The 16,545-nt window shown below is 44.9% G+C and overlaps 1 protein-coding gene across 1 annotated transcript in view; it reads left to right on the top strand.

Moving 5' to 3' along the window:
• LOC139383623 (uncharacterized) overlaps window positions 1-16,545 on the top strand; it is a 48,387-nt gene extending 31,842 nt beyond the window's left edge. The window contains exons 14-19 of the mRNA XM_071128173.1: window positions 941-1,113; window positions 2,563-4,372; window positions 4,626-4,784; window positions 7,102-7,290; window positions 8,649-8,696; window positions 12,922-16,545. Coding sequence (XP_070984274.1) covers window positions 941-1,113; window positions 2,563-4,372; window positions 4,626-4,784; window positions 7,102-7,290; window positions 8,649-8,696; window positions 12,922-13,110 — 2,568 coding nt within the window. The 3' untranslated portion in view covers window positions 13,111-16,545. The remainder of the gene's footprint in view (window positions 1-940; window positions 1,114-2,562; window positions 4,373-4,625; window positions 4,785-7,101; window positions 7,291-8,648; window positions 8,697-12,921) is intronic.

Raw genomic sequence — 16,545 nt, 5'->3', positions numbered from 1 at the left:
GCGGGGGCTGGGATTCAAATGTATATAAATGTAATAAAAATATAGGACAAAACACACATCACAACAAGAGAGACAACACTACACTACATAAAGAGAGACCTAGACAACAACACAGCATGGTAGAAACACATGAAAACACAGCATGGTAGCAGCACAAAACAGGATACAAACATTGTTGGGCACAGACAACAGCACAAAGGGCAAGAAGGTAGAAACAACAATACATTACACAAAGCAGCCACAACTGTCAGTAAGAGTGTCCATGATTGAGTCTTTAAATGAAGAGACTGAGATAAAACTGTCCAGTTTGAGTGTTTGTTGCAGCTCGTACCAGTTGCTAGCTGCAGCGTACTGAATAGACGAGCGAGCCAAGGATAGGGCTCCCGAGTGGCGCAGCGGTCTAAGGCACTGCATCTCAGTGGTTGTGGTGTCACTACAGACACCTTGGTTCAAATCCAGGCTGTATCACAACCGGCTGTGATTGGGAGTCCATAGAGTAGTGCACAATTGCCCCAGCGTCGTCTGGGTTTGGCTGTTGTAGGCCGTCCATTGTAAATAAGAATTTGTTCTTAACTAACTTGCCTAGTTAAATGAAGATTAAATAAAAAAGATGAGAGTGCTTTGGAGACCTATAACACTACGAGATTCGCAGTGACATGGGGAGCAAGAAATGCCCCTCTGGCTAGAAACTTGTTACATGTTTTGAAAATGCACTGTTTTGTTACTGTTAATCCTACCCTGTGATGTCAGAGAAGCTTTTTAAAAATATATTTTTTAACCACAGATCATAGAAACTGGCTGTTTTCACATGTAGACACTGGTTTGGTGCAACTTGTTTGAAAAAACGGACACTGATGAATATGTTGCTGTTTTCATAAGTCTCTATGTGGCCGTAGCCTAAGTCCCGTCCTGTCCTGTTATTCTTCCTCCGACCCTGTAGAGGGCACTAGGTGAGTTCCCAGAGAAGGAACTGCAGCTGCACCAGACAGAGGTTCAGGGCCAGGGGGTGCTGGAGAGGACCTCTGAGGAGGGCCGGGTGCACATCCTCAGGGACATGAAGCACCTGAGGGAGTCCTGGATGGCCCTCCATGACCTCAGCCTCAACCTCTTCAGGTACACCACACTAATTCGGGCTCGATGCAAAACTCATAGAATTAGATATAGAACACAAGAAAGGTTATTTATTCCTGACCAAGATGACTGCCATTATCACATTCTATAGCTATGCAGGTCTATGACATCTGCCACTCTAGTGAATGATAGGGTCTCTAAGGGAGAAGTAATCTAGCACCACTACTACTACTACTACTACTACTCCTACTACTCCTACTACTACTACTACTACTCATACTACTAGTCCTACTACTCCTACTAGTCCTACTACTACTACTACTACTACTACTAGTCCTACTACTCCTACTACTACTACTACTACTAGTCCTACTACTACTACTAGTCCTCCTACTACTACTACTACTACTACTACTACTACTAGTCCTACTACTACTACTACTAGTCCTACTACTACTACTACCAGTCCTACTACTACTACTATTAGTCCTACTACTACTACTACTAGTCCTACTACTACTAGTCTTATTACTACTGCTATTACTACTACTACTACTACTAGTCCTACTACTACTAGTCCTACTACTACTACTATTATTACTACTACTACTAATACTACTAGTCCTACTACTACTACTACTACTACTACTACTACTAGGCATACTACTACTACTACTAATACTAATACTACTAGTCCTACTACTACTACTACTACTACTACTAGTTATACTACTACTACTAATACTACTACTATTACTACTAGTCCTACTACTACTAGTCCTACTACTACTACTACTACTAGTCCTACTACTACTACTACGACTACTAGTCCTACTACTAATACTAATACTACTAGTACTACTACTACTACTAGTCCTACTACTAGTCCTACTACTACTACTATTACTACTACTAGTCCTACTACTACTACTACTACGACTACTAGTCCTACTACTAGTCCTACTACTACTAGTCCTACTACTACTACTACTACTAGTAGTCCTACTACTACTACTACTACTAGTCCTACTACTAGTAGTCCTACTACTACTACTACTACTAGTCCTACTACTACTACTAGTCCTACTACTACTACTAGTCCTACTACTACTACTACTACTACTAGTAGTCCTACTACTACTACTAGTCCTACTACTACTAGTAGTCCTACTACTACTACTACTACTACTACTACTACTACTACTAGTCCTACTACTACTACTAGTCTTACTACTACTACTACTACTACTAGTCCTACTACTACTACTACTACTACTAGTCCTACTACTACATCTGTAGTTTAGTGGATTTCAGTTGAGGTCCTCGACAACCTCTTATGGCTTGTGCACATTTATCTCCAAAACCCTTCTACATAAAAGTAATTATATTACATATGCTGTCCCTGCATCTGGGTGAAAGTATTTAATGCGGCCAATTACACAATCTTAAGAGATGCCTTCAGTACTGACTGTCTGTTGTTCCGATCTCCAGGCTGCTGAATGGGCACAGCTCTGAGGACCCTGACTTAGACACCCAGAGGGAGAGGGTGAGAGGCCAGGCTGGGGAGAGGCCAGGCCCAGGCAGGGAGCTCTTTCCTGGGGAGGGAGGAGACATGATCAAGGGTAGTGGCTCCAGCAGCAGTAGGGAGGGTGCTCCAGAGAGATCCCCAGGAGAGGGCCATGGGGTCTGGCTCTCTCAGAGCTCTGGGGTAGGGGTTGGGAGAGGGGGAAGAACAGGGTCAGGAGGAAGGTTGGAGCGAGGGGAAGGAGGGGAGAGTTTTGGAGCAGAAGAGGGTATTTGGGTCGAGGGAGCGTTTGAGGGCAGTATGGAGGTTATGGATCTCTCTGAACATAGGGAGAGACAGGGCAGGGATCGACAGACTCTTGGTCAACAACTGAGTCCTATGACGTTAACCTTGGCGGGCAGTCAGAGACGGGGACAGGGCGGTGGGAGTGGGGACGGGGAGAGGGAAAGGGAGAAGGAGAGGGGTGGTGGTGAGCACAGCCTGGGTGTAGAGGAGGGGGACTCCTCCATCGTTTGGAGAGGGGGGTACGGTCAGAGGGGAGATGAGGGAACCACAGGGATGACATCAGGCCACACAGGGGGCAGAAGCACCCATGGTGGAGGAGGATTGGTGGTGGTGGACTCTGGCTCCAGGGTTAGCGGGGTGGTGGTGGACTCTGGCTCCAGGGTTAGCGGGGTGGTGGTGGACTCTGGCTCCAGGGTTAGTGGGGTGGTGGGGGACTCTGGCTCCAGGGTTAGTGGGGTGGTGGTGGACTCTGGCTCCAGGGTTAGCGGGGTAGTGGGGGACTCTGGCTCCAGGGTTAGCGGGGTAGTGGGGGACTCTGGCTCCAGGGTTAGCGGGGTAGTGGGGGACTCTGGCTCCAGGGTTAGCGGGGTAGTGGGGGACTCTGGCTCCAGGGTTAGCGGGGTAGTGGGGGACTCTGGCTCCAGGGTTAGCGGGGTAGTGGGGGACTCTGGCTCCAGGGTTAGCGGGGTAGTGGGGGACTCTGGCTCCAGGGTTAGCGGGGTAGTGGGGGACTCTGGCTCCAGGGTTAGCGGGGTGGTGGTGGACTCTGGCTCCAGGGTTAGCGGGGTAGTGGGGGACTCTGGCTCCAGGGTTAGCGGGGTAGTGGGGGACTTTGGCTCCAGGGTTAGCAGGGTAGTGGGGGACTCTGGCTCCAGGGTTAGCGGGGTGGTGGTGGACTCTGGCTCCAGGGTTAGTGGGGTAGTGGGGGACTCTGGCTCCAGGGTTAGCGGGGTAGTGGTGGACTCTGGCTCCAGGGTTAGTGGGGTGGTGGTGGACTCTGGCTCCAGGGTTAGCGGGGTAGTGGGGGACTCTGGCTCCAGGGTTAGCGGGGTGGTGAGAGACTCTGGCTTCAGGGTTAGCGGGGTAGTGGGGGACTCTGGCTCCAGGGTTAGCGGGGTGGTGGGGGACTCTGGCTCCAGGGTTAGCGGGGTGGTGGTAGTAGATGTGTCTGGGTCCAGCAGTAGTGGGCAGACAGAGGAGTGGGTGGTTGGGCAGAGGTCCAGAGGAATGGCTGAATCCCTGGCCATGGAGGTAGATGTGGGGTTAGGGTCAGGCTCTGGGTTAGAGCACGGCAGCAGAGGCAACTACGACAAGGGAACAGGTGGAATGAGAGACCACAGTGAAGGGGGACATCTGCGACACAGAGGCTTTTTCCCGCCTATCAAGACCAGGATGGAGGATTCAGTCATGGATGGTCTCACTCTGTCATTCCAGCAAGTCACTGCTAGAAAACCCTCTGGAAGGCTACAGGGCTCAAGTCACCACACCATGGTCTGGTTTTTCCACCCATTCTATTACCTCCAATCATAATAATCACATTTTCAAGTTCATAAAGGAAGATATAAACTTAAAGTTGACATGCTATAATTGACTTGTCTCTCAATACACTGTAACCCATATTCAACTGCCGTTATAAACTGAAATATTAAGAAAATTAGCAAGCTGATTATTATTTTTTTTTTACATATATTTCCTACAGTAGGTTGATGTTGTTGCTGATCATGTTGTTGTTGGGTTCCTTCAGGCAGATGCTGGGGCAACCCTGAGTGCAGGGGACTATGAGGACAGGAGGAGGGAGTTTGAGGCCTGGCTACAGAAGGAGAACGATACACTCTCAGGGATTCTGAGCACAGAGGGACTGCTGAGCACCAAAGAACTCAAGATCAGGCAGAACACACTCATGGTTGGTGCTGATGTTTCTTCTCAGAAATATACACTATTGCATTTCCAGTATTCCATTCCTGTTTATATTTACACAAAGATGATAAGTTACTCTAGGTCTGTGTGCGTCTTATGGTTAGTAATGTGCATGCACATGATAACTTCATAAAACGTGTCTTTCATCTGGAGGACATTATGTTCAGAGTGCACCAAACAAAACCCTAGGATGGTATAAAATACCTTACAGCGAGGCCCTGACAAATTCACAAACCTTCTGGCCTTCCTCGGGAAGACTAAAATAACTTTTGGCAGCTGAATTGAGACAGTTACATCACAATCACAAGATGCCTGACAGTCAGACAGGTTACATCCCAACCACAAGCTGCCTGACAGTCAGACAGGTTACATCCCAACCACAAGCTGCCTGACAGTCAGACAGGTTACATCTCAACCACAAGCTGCCTGACAGCCAGACAGGTTACAGCCCAACCACAAGCTGCCAGACAGTCAGACAGGTTACATCCCAACCACAAGATGCCTGACAGTCAGACAGATTACATCCCAACCACAAGCTGCCTGACAGTCAGACAGGTTACGTCCCAACCACAAGCTGCCTGACAGTCAGACAGGTTACATCACAATCACAAGATGCCTGACAGTCAGACAGGTTACATCCCAACCACAAGCTGCCAGACAGTCAGACAGGTTACATCCCAACCAGAAGCTGCCTGACAGTCAGACAGGTTACGTCCCTACCACAAGCTGCCTGACAGTCAGACAGGTTACGTCCCAACCACAAGCTGCTTGACAGTCAGACAGGTTACATCACAATCACAAGATGCCTGACAGTCAGACAGGTTACATCACAACCAAAATGTCACCCTATTCTCTATTTAGTGCACTACTTTTGAAATAGGGCTGTGGTCAAATATAGTGCACTATAAAGGGAATAGGATGTCATTTGGGACACTAGCAGGCCATGTTAGTGGTTAGGATGTATCTGTCAGTATGGGAGCACAGAGAACGCTTCAAATTCAGTCAGCAGACAGTGGACATTGATTCAAGGCAGACGGGGGATTGGAGATGTTTGATTGGGGATATATTGTGTGTGTGTTTCAGTAGATATGAAGGATTATTGCTTCAGGATTTACTGCGGCCTGAATTCTCCTGTGCAAAGATCCTCTGTAGACATTACTCACTGACACATTGCTTATTGTTATTACATGATGCAGCAATTCCCCTGCTTATCCCTCAGCCACATGCAACAGTTCTCGGTCCCCCTGTTGTTCTCTCCCCTTCTCTCTCCCCCTCTCTCTCTTCCTCTTTCTTTCTGTCCCTCCCTCTCTGTCTCTCCCCCCCCTCTCTCTTCTTCTCTCTTTCTGTCCCTCACTTCTGTATCCCCCCCTCCTCCTCTCTCCTCCTCTCTCTCTTCCTCTCTCTTTCTGTCCCTCACTTCTGTATCCCCCCCTCTCTCCTCCTCTCTCTCTTCCTCTCTCTTTCTGTCCCTCACTTCTGTATCCCCCTCTCTCTCTTCCTCTCTCTTTCTGTCCCTCCCTCTCTGTCTCTCCCCCTCTCTCTCTTCCCCCTCTCTCTCTTCCTCTCCCTCTCTGTCTCTCCCTCTCTGTCTCTCCCCCTCTCTCTCTTCCCCCTCTCTCTCTTCCTCTCTCTTTCTGTCTCTCCCTCTCTGTCTCTCCCCCTCTCTCTCTTCCTCTCTCTTTCTGTCCCTCCCTCTCTCTCTCCCCCTCTCTGTCTCTCCCCCTCTCTCTCTTCCCCCTCTCTCTCTTCCTCTCGCTTTCTGTCTCTCCCTCTCTGTCTCTCCCCCTGTCTCTCTTCCTCTCTCTTTCTGTCCCTCCCTCTCTGTCTCTCCCCCCCTCTCTCTTCCCCCTCTCTCTTCCTCTCTCTTTCTGTCCCTCCCTCTCTGTCTCCCCCCTCTCTGTCTCCCCCTAACTCTCTTCTCTCTCTTTCTGTCCCTCCCTCTCGGTCTCTCCCCCTCTCTCTCTTCCCCCTCTCTCTCTTCCTCTCTCTTTCTGTCTCTCCCTCTCTGTCTCTCCCCCTCTCTCTCTTCCCCCTCTCTCTCTTCCTCTCTCTTTCTGTCCCTCCCTCTCTCTCTTCCCCCTCTCTCTCTTCCTCTCTCGTTCTATCCCTCCCTCTCTCTCTCCCCCTCTCTCTTTCTTCCCCCTCTCTCTCTTCCTCTCTCGTTCTATCCCTCCCTCTCTGTCTATTCCCCCTCTCTCTCTTCCTCTCTCGTTCTATCCCTCCCTCTGTTTCTTCCCCCTCTCTCTTTCTTCTTCCTCTCTCACCCCTCCCTCTCTCACCCCTCCCTCTCCTCACTCCCACAGACCTTGCGGTCCAGTGTAGACTGGGGTCAGGAGCAGTTCCAGCTACTACTGATGGCTTGGGCTGTAGCCGGGGCCAGGGCTGACCGTGGGGCTGAAGATGTGGGCATGGAGGAGATACGTTATCGCTGGATGCTCTACAAGTCCAAACTGAAGGATGTAGGAGACCTCAAGGCCCTGTTGAATGTCAAGGTAAACAATACTGTGCAAATACTGTATTGTGCCTCTAAAATGGCGCCCTATTCCCTTTTTATAGTGCACTATTTTTGACTAGGACCTATTCATAGGTTGCACCTCTGTCACTCGGTCATGCCATTGTTATGAATGTTCTCAAGCTGCCCTCTACCAGTGGTCTGAAGTCGTGATAAGCCCAGTCATTCTGGACGGAGGCTAACGACTGCCTGGAAATATGATTACGTTGCTAAAGTAGTCAAATGTTTAGTAGGAAACAACTTTGCCAGCATTATCATGTTGTCAAATTTACTTTAGACAAATGGAAATGTTGTCATTAACTAGCAAAGTTTTGCAAAAATAGTGCTAACGGTAGCTAGCTAAAAGCCAGTGTCCTCCCCTCAATCGTAGTTAACGATATACTGCATCTAAAGTCAACCTGGCGACATCAAAATGATGACACACGGTTTTCCTGCTAGTTATTTGCCTCCTTTTGAAGGGCATTGTATTTCCAAGCCACTGTAATGCACTTTGGATGAAATCTTCATCAGCACTCACTGATGATGCATTATGTAGAATACTCAGATAGGCATCAGTCCAGAACGAACGTTCAAAACAATATTGTGACGAAACAAGCCATGAATATATTGTAACTCTGGACAAAAGTAGTGCAATATTTCAGGAATAGGGTGCTGTGTAAAATGTACATCCAGCAGAGGGCGTTAAAGAGTATCCTATAATAAAGAGATGATACATTGGTCTACCACAGGGATGGGCAACTTTGATGTTTTGGGGGCCACAAAAAAACGACATTTATCATGAGGGGTGGCTCTACATACCCACATCCATACCCCCCATCTTGCATTATAGTGGCATTATAGGGGGGAAAAACACATTTTAAAGTTTGTTTCCTGCAATTTTACACATTTTGCTATGGAGTTGGAGAGAAAAATTTGACATTTTACAGCTATTTTGCTGCAATTCTACACATTTTGCCATAGGGTGGAGGCAAATGTTTAACATTTTTAATATGATAACTGATAATCAATGGGCCCCACCCCGGTTTGTAATTCAACCATTCCTACTACAAGTTTAGATAGCTGCCCGCCAGACTAACTTAACAATCTAAATGGTTTTGGCTGACATGGACTAAGTGAGTGACTGCTGATACACAACCAAATTTAGAAATTGCACCTTGTGTATTCTATTATTCTACACCCCCCCCCCCCCCCCCCCCCCCCCCCCCCCCCCCCATTCCCCTCCCTGGTCTTCCAGAAGGTAGCAGTGTATCATCAATGTTAGGTAATGGTCTGGCTGCACTGTTCTGTGTAAAGCACATGCAGTATATTGACCTGTATGTGTTCTTGATTTATTTCCAGCAGGGTGCCGGTGCTGCTGGCCGAGAGGAACACACCAGGACAGCTAAGGTACAGTTAACAATCGCTCTCTATGATTTTGTCTTGGTCAAACATTCCATTAATATTCCATGTAGTTCAAACTGGGAAAACCTTGTGGCCTGGGCTGGTCCAGTGGTCTCAGCTGCAGGAATGCTGCAGGAATGCTAATATCTCTACAGTCAGTATCTGGATAATATGTGTGAAATGCTCGATAATATAAGTGATATCAACAGAGAAGTATATTTTCTGGATGATTTAAATATCATCTGGCTGTCGTCAAGCTGCCCACTTCGGAAAAAAACATCAAACTGTAACCAGTGCCTGCAACCTGGAACAGGTTGTCAGTCAACATACCAGGGTAGTTACAAACAGCACAGGAATGAAATCATCAACATGTATTGATCAGATGTTCACTAACGCTTCAGATATTTTCTTTAAATCAGTATCCAAATCCATAGGATGTAGTGATCACAATATAATAGCCATATCTAGGAAAACCAAAGTTCCAAAGGCTGGACCTAATATAGTGTATAAGAGGTCATGCAATACGTTTTGTAGTGATTCATATGTTGATGACGTAAAGAATATTTGCTGGTCTGTGGTGTGTAATGAGGAGCAACCAGACGCTGCACTTGATGCATTTATGAAACTACTTATTCCAGTTATTAATAAGCACGTATCCATTAAGAAAACGACTGTAAAATGTTAAATCCCCTTGGATTGATGAGGAAACTAAACATGTTATGGTTGAAAGGGATGAGACAAAAGGTATGGAAATTAATTCTGGCAGCCCAACGGATTGGCAAACGTACTGCAAATTAACAAATCATGTGACTAAACTAAATAAAAAATAAACTACACTATGAAACAAAGATAAATGATATAATGAATGAGAGTAAAAAGCTTTGGGGCACCTTAAATTACATTTTGGGTTTCAGGTTTGGGGAAATGAAACTCTCTAATTGTTTTATATTTTAAAATGTTGCCAGGAAATGCAGCTCTGTCTCAGGTTCTGCTGTTGTGCTGTGGTTGCACAGCCTTTCCTCTACAGGGAGCCATGTTCTCCTGTGTCTACCCTTCTCAAGGGCAAGGCTGTGCTCACTGAGCCTATACTTTGCAAAAGTTTTTCTAAGGTTTTGATCAGTAACCATGGTCAAATAATTAGCCATGGTGTACTGTCGATTTAGGGGCAGGTTGCACTGCATTCTTTTTTGTGCTTGTGTTTCCCAATAAGGAATGTAGCTTTGACTGTGTTGTAATTTGTTTTATTCTGATTGATTGGATGTTCTGGTCCTGAGGCTTCAGTGTGTTAGTAGAACAGGTTTATGAACTCAGCCCCAGGACCAGCTGGATGAGGGGACTCTTTTCTTTGCTCAGCTCTTGGCATTGCAGGGCTTGGTAATGATATGAGAGGGAGTCACTGTATTTTAGATGTTTCCGAAACTTAATTGCTCTTTTTTTAGTTTGTATTATTAGTGGATATTGGCATAATTCTGCCCTGCATGTATTGTTTGTAGTTTTCCTCTGGACATGTAGGAGAATCTTACAGAACTCTGCCTGCAGTGTTTCAATTGGGTGTTTGTCCCATTGGGTGAAATCTTATTTTGCAAGTGGACCCACCACCTCGCTGCCATAAAGTGCAATTGGTTCAATTACATATTCAATTAGTTTTAGCCACATTTTAATATTTAAGAATTTGAATTTGTCTTTTATTGGCGTAGAATGCCCTGCCGGCTTTCTCTCGCAGTTCATTTCCTGCTTTATTAAGGTGTCCAGTTGAGCTGATTTTTAAACCTAAGTAATAGTAGTCTGTGCAGTACTCTATATATTTTGTACCAATTGAGAACTTTGGTCTTATTCCCTGAGATGTGGATCTTCTCTGGAAAATCATTATTTTAGTCTTTTTGGGGTTTACTGCCAGGGCCCAGGTCTGGCAGTACTGCTGTAGCAGGTCCAGGCTCTGCTGTAGGCCATGTGCTGTGGGTGACAGCATGTATAGGTCATCTGTGAAAATCAGGCATTTAACCTCTGAATTGTGGAGACTAACACCAGGGGCTGAGGATTGTTCTAGAATTGTGGCCAATTCATTGATGTAAATATTGAAGGGTGCAGGGCTCAGATTGCAACCCTGGCGAAGGCCCCGCCTCTGGTTAAATAATTCTGTTATTTTCTTGCCAATTTTGATGCTGCACATATTGCCATTTAATTATGTCATTTGTTTAGCTCCCTACACCACTTTCAATAACTTTGTAGAACAGTCCTGTATGCCAAATAGAATCTAATTATTTTTGGAAGTCGATAAAGCAAGCATACATTTTGGTATTATTTTGGTGGACATGTCTATTAGGGTGTAAATGTGATCGGTCATGTGATGTTTTTGTATACATCCAATTAGGATTTTACTCAAGACATTGTGCTTATTAAGGAAGTTTAGAACTCTTACATTTATAATACTACAGAAAACCTTCCCCGGGTTACTGTTCACACAAATGCCTTTGGAATTGTTAGGGTCAAATTCGTCTTTGTTCTTAAAGACTGGGGTTATGAGTCCTTGATTCCAGAAGTCAGGGAAATAACCTACACTCAGGATCAAATTAAACAGTTTTAATATAGCCAATTGACATTTTGCACTAGTGAGTTTGAGCATCTCATTTAGGATGCCATCAGGTCCACATGCTTTTTAAATTTGAGGGCCTGAAGTTTCGTATAGAGCTCCTGGTCAGTAATTGGGGAGTCCAATGGATTTCCATTGTCCTCTATAGCTTTTTCTAATCCATTCACCTTCTCATGAATCTGACATTGTTCTGCGTGTTTGTCAATTTGAATGGTGTTGTAGAGTGTTTTAAACTGGGCTGTCCATATGTCACCATTTTGTATCGCTAAATCCTCTAGATTTTTTTAGGTTTTTCCAATTTTGAAAGAGAAGTTGTGTGTGTTTATGGACTCCTCAATTATTGTCAGCTGCTTGCTGTTGTACTGTGCTGTTTTGTTTCTGAGTGTACATTTATAGGGTTTTAAAGTCTCACAGTAATTAAGGCGTAATTCACCATTATTTGTATATCTGCTTTTGGTATGCAAGTGGTTTTCCTTATAATTTTACAATCTGCATCAAACCAGTGGTCTTTTTTGGTTCGTTTTTTTAAATCAATTTCAGTTGTGCTTCTTTTGCCATTTGCCTGAATATATTATTGATGTTTTTTTTACTGTTAGATTGATGCTAGATTGATGCATTCTTTACTCTTTCTCTGTCTCTTTCTGTCTCTCTCTGTCTCTGTCTCTCTCTCTCTCTTTACTTTCTCTGTCTCTTTCTGTCTCTCTCTCTGTCTCTCTCTCTCTCTCTCTCTCTCTGTCTCTTTACTTTCTCTGTCTCTCTCTCTGTCTCTCTCTCTGTCTCTCTCTCTGTCTCTCTCTCTGTCTCTGTCTCTGTCTCTCTCTTTCTCTCTATGTCTCTCTCTCTGTCTCTTGCTTTGTCTCTTGCTCTGTCTGTCTCTCTCTCTCTCTGTCTCTCGCTCTGTCTCTCTCTCTGTCTCTTGCTCTGTCTCTCGCTCTGTCTCTCTCACTTTGTCTCTCTGTCTCTATCAGTGAGCTGTGAACACAGCAGGTGCATGGCTGGCTAAAAATAAAGAGGATAGCTAACTAAGTTTACCCCCAGGTTGTTGATAAGGTAAAAATAACAGCAGACACAGATGAAAGAAACTGTTGTGTCACTCACACAAAGTCTTGGCTGTTGATGGAGCTGTCTTGTTAAGATAGTGAGCATGAGTGAGTGGGTGAGGATTTTCTCGCTTCACTTGGAAGAACACTCAGTGTGTGTGTGTGTGTGTGTGTGTGTGTGTGTGTGTGTGTGTGTGTGTGTGTGGGTGTGTGATCACAATCCTGATTATATTGAGGGGGCTGTGAGCCTTTTCTATGTTTACCTAGCTAGCTAACACTAGCTACTGTGTGACCCTACTGTGTGACCCATGTTGACGTGACACAGTATACACTCCCTTAAAAGGGACTAACACTTTGATCCCATGAATGGTCTGTCTTTGCTCTGTCTATGAATTTTCTTTTCTCAAGCCCAGCTGTTTACCCCCCAAAAAATGATGGGTTGAATTACGTGAATTAAAATATGTTTGTTTGTACACACTAGTGCTGTTTGGGAGTGTGTTTGTGTATTTGACTAGGTGCATGTGTATGTGTGTGTGTTCCATGTGTATATATACAGTGTGTGTGTGTGTGTGTGTAACGTCTCTATATTGACTCCCTGCAGGAGAAGACTCCAGGCCTGCTGTACCGTGTGTGTCGGGTGGCCCTGCCCCTCTGGCTCCTGCTGTTGGCTCTGCTCCTCTTTGCCTTCTTCCTGCCCTGGATGGACGAAGCCTCCAGCTGCTCTCTGTCCAACAACTTCGCCCGCTCCTTCAACATCATGCTCCGTTACCACGGACCTCCACCCACATAGAAAGGAGATATAGGATTATGAAGACCATTGCTCTTCACCCTCAATCCATTCTCTGCATGTGTGTCAGTTTGGGTCAGTGAGTGTGTGTCAGTTTGGGTCAGTGAGTGTGTGTCAGTGTGTTAATGCGTTTCTGCTGTGTGTGTCAGTGTGTGTGTGGGTGGGTGACCTCAGCTGTTCTCACACAGTCAGGCCAATTCAGCTCCTCTATCACACAGGCTGGCAGCACTTCACAGAGAACAGCGCTCCACACTCCTATTCACACTACTACAGTAGCTAATGGCCACCAAACACTTAGCATAATGTTGGAGTAGGGAGCGGAGGTGATGTGGGATAAGGAGGTGGATTGCCTTTATTTAAGGGGTGAAATGATGCTTACATGGTCTTAGATAACTTAGATAACTAACTGAGTGTGATCTGTCATATACCAAAAATACCTATCATGGTTTGCTGCCATTTTAAAGACTGGTGTGGATAACACTTTTTTTAAACTGCCTTTAACCCTGATAAATAACATTATGCTTTTTCAAACTGCCTTTAACCCTGATAAATAACATTATGCTTTTTTAAACTGCCTTTAACCCTGATAAATAACATTATGCTTTTTCAAACTGCCTTTAACCCTGATAAATAACATTATGCTTTTTTAAACTGCCTTTAACCCTGATAAATAACATTATGCTTTTTCTTCTTGGATGAGTGTCAGATGTTTTTAAAGCTTTATTTTTCACCTGTACATGATGCCTTTTGCACAGATGACCCTTATCAATTGTAGCACTGAGTTAATGACAGCCTAGCGCTTCAAAGATCAGCAATAGTTGACATTCTAGATGCAGGATGTTCTCATGTCCCCCGAAACACAATATCTGTTCTATCATGAGTCAACTCAAATCTAACACATACTGATGATGATTAAGCAAGTCAGTCAGTAATGGTATACAGGATGTCCCACTTCTGACTGTCCAAATATACATCCTACTTGTACTGTACTGTACTGTAGGCATGTTTCAACCATATGCTTCCCTTTCTCAAGGTTCTATGCTATATTTGAACACTTTCGTAATGATCCCTTGGCACAGTTAAACCGTTTGGTGAATATAGCAATTATAAAGCCTTGTACTATGGCCCCTGACTTTTTCTTGGACCACAGTGTTCTAGATGCCAAATTTACTTTGGTTTTTATACGTAATGTTCAGCAGGGCCCAGATTATAAGATGGAAATAGCCGCTGTTATGGGAGAGGGGCCTTTTTTGAGCAGATTCTTAAAATGACGCAATGTACCTCTCAACCTTGACTTTTCCCCCTCTCGTTCTCTGTTGCTCGCTCGCGCTCTCTTTTTATCTCCCCTCTCTCTCCCCCTCTGTTTCTATATCCCCTCTCTCTCCCCCTCTGTTTCTATCTCCCCTCTCTCTCCCCCTCTGTTTCTATCTCCCCTCTCTCTCCCCCTCTGTTTCTATCTCCCCTCTCTCTCCCCCTCTGTTTCTATCTCCCCCTCTGTTTCTATCTCCCCTCTCTCTCCCCCTCTGTGTCAATCTCCCCTCTCTCTCCCCCTCTGTGTCAATCTCCCCTCTCTCTCCCCCTCTCTTTCTATCTCCCCTCTTTCTCCCCTTCTATTTCTTCCTCTCTCTCTCTTTCTACCATCTCCCTCCTCCTCCTCCCCTCTTTCTCCCCCTCTATTTCTTCCTCTCTCTCTCTTTCTACCTTCTCCCACCTCCCCCCCCTCTTTCTCCCCCTCTATTTCTTCCTCTCTCTCTCTCTTTCTACCATCTCCCTCCTCCTCCCCCCCTCTTTCTCCCCCTCTATTTCTTCCTCTCTCTCTCTTTCTACCATCTCCCTCCTCCCCCCTCCTCCTCCCCCCCTCTTTCTCCCCCTCTATTTCTTCCTCACTCTCTCTGTTTCTACCATCTCCCTCCTCCTCCTCCCCCCTCCCTCTCTCTCCTCCCTCTCCTCACTCCCACTGATCTTGTGGTCCAGTGTGGACTTCTGTCATTCATTCACTTTTCTATTTGTCCCTGTACGTGTGTTTTACTGACCTAAGGTTTGCTAGGGAAATGGAGACCAAATCCAGTTATTCTATTAGCCTTTTATCGCACACGTCTTTACGAGGTTATAACCCACAAATAGCTTGCCGATGTTTTAAATTTGATTACGTCTGAACAGTTAGCTTTTGTTGGGATGTTGGGGACAGCGTGTGTTAGTTCGACTGAAGCCTGTCTCGTCTCAGAATGTTGAAGTATAATCTGTGTCTGTTCTCTGTCTGGGAAGGTCTCAGAGGGCTGTCTTCGTCTATCATCGTGAACGTTAAATGACTGAACAACTTTATTCTTAAGGAAAAATAGAAGGAAAGTGCATGCCGGCCCTACTTGTACAAAACTGTATTGAAGGCATACATAGTATTACAGTTGAGTGTATGCTGGATTTGAACTGAATATGTATACCAGTCTACTGTTATCTATAAACAACTTATGCAATGTGCTTATTCAATATATTTATCCAACATATCTAGCTCTTAGGAGGCTTTTAAAGGAATGTTAAACTTAAATACAATATATAGCACAAAATATCACCATACTTATACCACAGGGTAATATGCTGCATTCTTTTGAGTAGCAATGGCTACAGTGGGCCTACCTGCCAACTCTGCTTCTTGCACTGCTATATTGAGTAAGACACATATACACCCTTTCACAATGGACACAGGTTCAAATGCCTAACCAGCCATGAACTGTTTGTCTGTAGTCATACATGTGGACTTTCACTTGAACCTAAAGAAGTGCTCCTCTTGAAAGGATCTGGGAATCAAGGATAGGAGACAGATAGTGGTGGGGGATGAAGGTCACTGTTAGCCCGGTTGCCAGTCTTTATAGCTACACTCCTTGACACGGACTAGCCTTCAAGGAGTGAAATGTTAGCTAAGCAGACACTGGCAACAGGCTAGGTCGGAATATTATAATGTACCGTAGCAGATTTAGGGTTACGGTAATTTACAAAATTCCCAGGTTCTCCAAAAATCCTTGGAGGATTCTGGATTTCTTGCTTATTCCTTACGGATTCGGCAATCTACCAACTGGGATTTCTGGAAAATCTGGGAATATTTAGAAAGTTACTAGAATTTTGCAACCAATAATTAGATTCCTCTGCAGTGTGTTATGGGCAGGAGTAGCTTTACTAAGTGCTCTGCTAAATGTATTCAAAATAGAATTAGCTTAGATTGGAATAGTGTGTTATGCAAATTAGTATCTGCTTTCCGAAAATGAAAGGCTTTTAAACACACATGTCGGCAGGAATGAAGATTCAAAGCTTTTGTAAAACATTAAAATATTATACTCTATTTTGTTACTATATTTTGAAATGAACAAAATGCTTAATGTTTCAACACAGAGCTTTTATTTAACCAATATTTTTGTATTGTACTCAAACTGGAAATAAATATGCAAT

The sequence above is a fragment of the Oncorhynchus clarkii genome, chromosome 25 (genome assembly GCF_045791955.1).
Source record: "Oncorhynchus clarkii lewisi isolate Uvic-CL-2024 chromosome 25, UVic_Ocla_1.0, whole genome shotgun sequence".
Lineage (NCBI taxonomy): Eukaryota > Metazoa > Chordata > Actinopteri > Salmoniformes > Salmonidae > Oncorhynchus > Oncorhynchus clarkii.
This window is presented reverse-complemented; position numbering and strand designations above follow the sequence as displayed.